The following is a 6,000-nucleotide window of genomic DNA, read 5'->3' on the forward strand; positions in this document are numbered from 1 at the left end:
GTTTAAAGTGTTCTATTTGAATTCAAAAAAGTTTTATTTAGTATCAATTTAGTCCCACAGTGAGGTCAAAATTAAATAATTAACAAAATGTCATACATAACAACATCGAACAAGTACAAGCTATAGAAGCACAAAATCAACCATGATGCATCAATACATTTATTTATCATTTTCTTTAGTTTTATAGAAAATATTTTATTTATATTATAAAAAAATAATAAATAAATGTATTGATGTATCAATGGTTGATTTTATGTCTCTGGAGCTTGTACTTGTTCTCCAGATTATCGATTTTGTTCTTGTACTGTTGTTATGTAGGACATTTTGTTAATTATTTATTTTGACCTCATTGTGGGACTAAATTGATGCTAAATAGATAAAAAGATTTTTTTTACGAGATATCCAATTTAGATATGGAAATAAGATGAGTGATATATTTTAATATTGTAATTTTTAGTTTTTTTTTAAATTATGAAAAGTATATAAATCCGACCCTTCGATTTGTGTTTAAAAAAATTTTAAAAATTTGTGTTTAAAAAACTAACAAAATTTGGAAAACACAAATCAAACAGTTCAATTTGTGTACTCCAATTTTTTTTAAACACAAATCGGAGAGTTTGAGGGTCCGATTTTTGTACCTAAAAATCGGATGATCCGATATTTCTGTACTTCTTGAAAATCGGACAATACCATAGCAGTTTACAATTTAAAAAAATACCATTGTTAATCCAATATTAAAAATAAAAATATAAAATTTAAATATAAAATTACTTTTACTTTTTCAATAACATATTTAAAAAAAAATAAAAAAAATATCTTTTAACAAAAACTCACTCAAACAATCCCTTAGTATTTTACCTTCAAAATCCATGTAAATTTCATTGTAAATACCTCTTGTTTGGTTGCTTCATGCATCTCTTATGGATCTAGTTGAATTTATTTTGTGTGAAAAGATGGGTAAGTTACTAAAATAAATTATTTGTTTTTTAATATTATCATAATACAACATTTATACATTGAAGATATAAATATATTTTTTTTATTTCTATAGAAACTATAATAGAAATATAGTGGATTATGATTTAAACGTAAACCGTAGTAGAAATGTAACGGTTTAGGTTGAGTTGCGTGTGAAAAAATTGCTACACTTTTTTAGCGGTATGTTAGTTTTTATACAGACAAGCATTACATACAAAATTGTTAGAAGGTGTAGCAGTTTATTTTCACACGCAACTCAATGTCAATCGCTATTTTTTACCGCAATTTACGTCTAAATCATAATTTACTATAAACTGCGATTGGAGTACAGTAAATTATGATTTAAACGTAAATTACGGTAAAAAAATAGCGATTGACGTTGAGTAGAAAACTGCGATTGGAGTACAGTAGATTATAATTTAAACGTAAATTGCGGTAAAAGAATAGCGATTGACGTTGAGTTGCGTGTGAAAATAAACCGCTATACCTCTATAATAATTTTTTATGTAATGCTTGTCTATATAAAAACTAACATACCGCTAAAAAAATGTAGCTATTTTTTCACACGTAATTCAATGCAAACCGTTACACTTTTACTGCGACACGTTTAAATCATAATCCACTATATTCCTATTATAATATACATATTTATAAATAAATATCAGTTACTGGTACATATATTTTCATTATATTTATGTTTATAAAAGAATATCCCCATTTAGTAGTGCATATTCATATTCATTTCACAATGAGTCAATCTTGCAAGTTACCAATATTTTATTGGAAAAAAAGAAGAAGAAAAAGACAAAAAATAAAAATAAAAAACAAGAGTAGAGGGAAAGGCGAAAATTGGATAAAAATTTAAAAAGAATGTTCCCTCCTCCTTTGTACGCCAAAATGGATGATACTAAATAGTAAATATTAGAGTAGAGTCCCTTCCCTTCCCAACAATATAAAATCCCGTCTTTTTATCACTGTCTCTCACACTCTCTCTCTTCACCCGCTACTATTTTCTTTCGCCAGTCACACACCACTACATGGCCCACTCCAAGGCACTTCCGTGCGACTCCGACGGTGCCTGCATGCTCTGCAAGCAGAAACCACCACCACACGAGTACCTCACGTGCCGGCCCTGCCATACCCCGTGGCACCAGCCTTGTCTCCCCGCCGGCACCGGCCCTCCTACCATGGCCGAGGTCAGCACTTGGGAGTGCCCTGACTGTGCCGATCCTGCCCCTGTTCAAGCATCGGCTCCTGCCGTTGCCGGAAACTCCGACAGCTTAGTGGCGGCGATCCGGGCGATTCAGGGGGACACCTCACTCACTGACGAGGAGAAGGCAAAGAAGAGACAGGAGCTCGTTTCTCGCTCCTCGAAGCCACTCGCAGCAGCGGAGAATGGCAAAGCAGAGAAGGACATCTTCGATGGGAGTCTGAACTGCTCAATCTGCATGCAGTTGCCGGAGAGACCCGTGACGGTTAGTTTGTTCTGTTCTGGATTGCTTCCTCATGTCAATGTTCACACCATTCAATTTTTCGGAGCTGATTTTTTTTTTTTGGTTGGGTGTGCAGACGCCGTGTGGTCACAACTTTTGTTTGAAGTGCTTCCAGAAGTGGATTGGGCAGGCAAAGCGGACCTGTGCGAATTGTCGCAGTCAGATCCCACCTAAGATGGCCGAAAACCCTCGGATTAACGACCAGCTGGCCATTGCGATCCGTTTGGCAAGGCAGATGAAGGCCACGGGGATGGTTGGTGCGGTGGCGCAGCCCAAGGTGTATGTTTCTCGAAAAAACGACGAGCTTCCAGACACTTGCTTCACCACTGAGCGGGCGAAGAAGACTGGCAAGGCCAACGCGTGCAGTGGTAAGATTTTTGTGACGATCCCTTCGGATTTTTTGGGTCCAATCACTGCTGAGTATGATCCCAGGAACAATCGTGGGGTTCTTGTTGGTGATACTTGGGAGGACAGAATGGATTGCAGGCAGTGGGGCGCCCATTTCCCTCATGTTGCGGGCATTGCTGGTCAAAAGGGTTTTGGTGCTCAGTCTGTAGCACTTTCAGGTGGCTATGTTGATGACGAGGATCATGGAGAGTGGTTCCTCTACACTGGAAGGTAACTAACTGCTTTGCATACTCATTTGCTTGTTTTCTATGTCTCTGTTGATTGAGTTTCTTTGTGGTTGTTTTGTCTGCAGTGGTGGAAAGGACCTTAGTGGCAACAAACGCACCAACAAAACACATTCATTTGACCAGAAGTTTGACAACATGAATGAGGCCCTCAGAGTGAGTTGCCAACAAGGTTATCCTGTTAGGGTTGTGAGGTCAGTTATGTCAATCATTTTTATAATCATTCCCCTTCATCACATGTAATTGATTGACCAAATCTATGCACCAGAAGATACCCACATTGCTTTTTTATTATTCCAAATCTATTTATGCTTATATGCAATAAAATCAATTTATTTCATTGCCTTGGCTTTTATTTCTTCTCCCAAAGTTTCCTTCTAATTTGTGTTGACGTACTGTGTGAATATGAATGGTTTAGTCTGTTTAATTTTTCAGTTGATTCTCGTGCTTGCTCATATTTTTGGATTGTCTTGGTCATGCCTTTCATCCGAGTCTCGTGCTTCTGTGTAAATATTTTTGCCTTGTTCATGTTGTTCTCAATCTTTGTCAGGTCCCACAAGGAAAAACGATCTGCTTATGCACCCCAATTCGGAGTGAGGTATGATGGAGTTTATCGAATCGAGAAATGCTGGCGTAAGAAGGGAATACAAGTAAGATACTAGGAAATCCTTGTAATTAATTACATTTAATAGATCCTAACATTTTTCCCCTATTGAATTGATTATCTTTCTCCAAAATGATCCTCAAGAGTCCTCTTTTTGGGTTAGGGTTGCTTGGTTTGCAGATATTTGTTCGTTAGATGTGACAATGAACCAGCTCCATGGACAAGGTTGGTTCCTTGTATCAATGTGTGTCTTTGTGTGAGCGCATATACATGCAATCTTGAACTTATTTTGGGTCATTCATCTGCAGTGATGAACATGGAGACCGTCCACACCCACTTCCAGTGGTTAAAGAGTTGAAGGGGGCAATTGATGTAACTGAAAGGAAGAAAGCTGCAGCATGGGATTATGATGTAAGTGGTGTTGTACAAAACTATGGTCTGTTTATTTTTCTTGTATCTAAAATTCTAAATGTTATTGCATTATGAGGTATTGATTCATTTGCCCCTTCTTTCTACTAGGTTACTAGGTTAAGACAAGATAATCATCACTTGTTTTGCCCTAGATATTTTGCATATTCTTTGTTCCATTGAATTTAATTCCACCTTTATTGTTTATGCATTTCAGGAGGAAAAGGAATGCTGGATGTGGAAGAGACCCCCACCACCAAGCAAGAAAATGGATGCTATAAGGTATGAACATGGGATATCAGAAAAGATAAAAATTGTACGAAAAGTCAAGACCAAGCCAGTGAGAGATAGGCTTATGAAAGGTACATGTTGCCTTGGACTTTCCTATAAAGACTTTAACCATCTCTTAAACCACTTTGATTTGATTCCTTTGCAGTTATTACTATGTATGAGATTCTTAAGTTGATATAATTTTGCTTCTTGATTCATCAATTTTGCAGAGTTTGCATGCCTCTTGTGTCGCAAGGTGTTGAGCGTCCCTGTGACAACTCCTTGTGGCCACAACTTCTGCAAATCCTGTTTGGAGGGTGCCTTTTCTGGCAAAAGCTTTATCAGAAAGAGGGGAAGCGAAGGTGGGCGCACCTTGCGAGCACAGAAGAATGTTATGAAATGCCCTTCATGTTCAATTGACATAGCTGAATTTCTTCAGAACCCAGAGGTAGTACATCATGTCTCTTTCTAATTGTCTGAGCATATTGTTGGTGATGGTATTTGGGAAAGCTTGAATTTGATTTTACTCCCAAACTATTTTAATTAGGAAGGTGGATGTTATTGCCATTGACTATCTGTTTTTGCTTCTTGTTTTATATTTGACACCAAATGTGGATAACTTCAAATCCAACCCTTAATTTGTTTTATTTTCTGTTAACCCAAAGTCACTGAAAAATCTTAGGCCTTCTTTGAAATGAGATTCAATGGAGAGTTGGCAAGTTTAATTAGGTGGTGTTCACATTTAGAAATAAATCTTCTAAAGAGGAGCATTCATAAATATGCAATTTACAGTTTGTATGTGATCTTGCGATTGTATTTATGCTGTTTTTGGCCTTTGCAATAGGTTAACAGACACATGATGAGTGCGATAGAAACCCTACTCCGCGAGGCTGAGATAGAAGAGAGTTCTGAAGTGTCCAATGACAAAAATGATGAAAATATAGAGACTGTGAATGATGATGATGGGACAGAAGTTTCAAAGCATTGTGATTCAGGTGAGAATGTCCTAGAGGAGATCAAGGACAATGATTTGAATCAGCCACACAAGCGCAGAAAGGGTGCTGGTGATTCAGCTATTGTGAACACTGAGGAGCAAATCGATGTGGCAGGACTAGAGGACAATGTAATGACTTGCAGCACTTAAAAAAGGTTTGGTGTTGGATTGGAGCAAGCTATTTTGGAATTACAGACATAGCTATATTTTTTTTGATTGGATGGGTATATAGCTACATACATACATTATTAGCAGAACCAAAGCTATATAACTTTTTGTTGATGGCTGGCTCCTAGACTTTACTTTTAATTGTTGATTGTTTAAGCTCGTTTAGTCGAGTAAAATTCCCCTGATGTTGGGATTTGTAGTTTTACTATAGCCTATAGCCTTGTATGGAATATGGATTGGACATTGGAGTATGCTTTCATTTTGCAACTCCATGAAAAATGAATGCATACAATTATACATTGTCATTGCTTATGTTAGTACTTTGTTATTGTTAATAAAAATTATTTTATGTAATAAAAATTATTTCATCTAATTTGTGTACATTTGTAGTGGCTGGCTTGAATGGCAGACATCTTAAATTTTATATATTATTATAATTATAATTAGAAGTTA

General features: G+C 36.5%; 1 protein-coding gene across 1 annotated transcript; it reads left to right on the forward strand.

Annotated features, from left to right (window-relative positions):
• On the forward strand, window positions 1,912-5,859 carry LOC107609234 (E3 ubiquitin-protein ligase ORTHRUS 2). The gene is made up of 9 exons (XM_016311116.2): window positions 1,912-2,453; window positions 2,548-3,089; window positions 3,172-3,297; window positions 3,654-3,753; window positions 3,871-3,932; window positions 4,016-4,118; window positions 4,333-4,477; window positions 4,616-4,833; window positions 5,230-5,859. Exons 1-9 carry the CDS (start codon window positions 2,016-2,018, stop codon window positions 5,527-5,529), a joined length of 2,034 nt encoding a protein of 677 aa, XP_016166602.1. The 5' UTR covers window positions 1,912-2,015; the 3' UTR covers window positions 5,530-5,859.

Source organism: Arachis ipaensis, chromosome B07 (genome assembly GCF_000816755.2).
Source record: "Arachis ipaensis cultivar K30076 chromosome B07, Araip1.1, whole genome shotgun sequence".
Taxonomy (NCBI): Eukaryota; Viridiplantae; Streptophyta; class Magnoliopsida; order Fabales; family Fabaceae; genus Arachis; species Arachis ipaensis.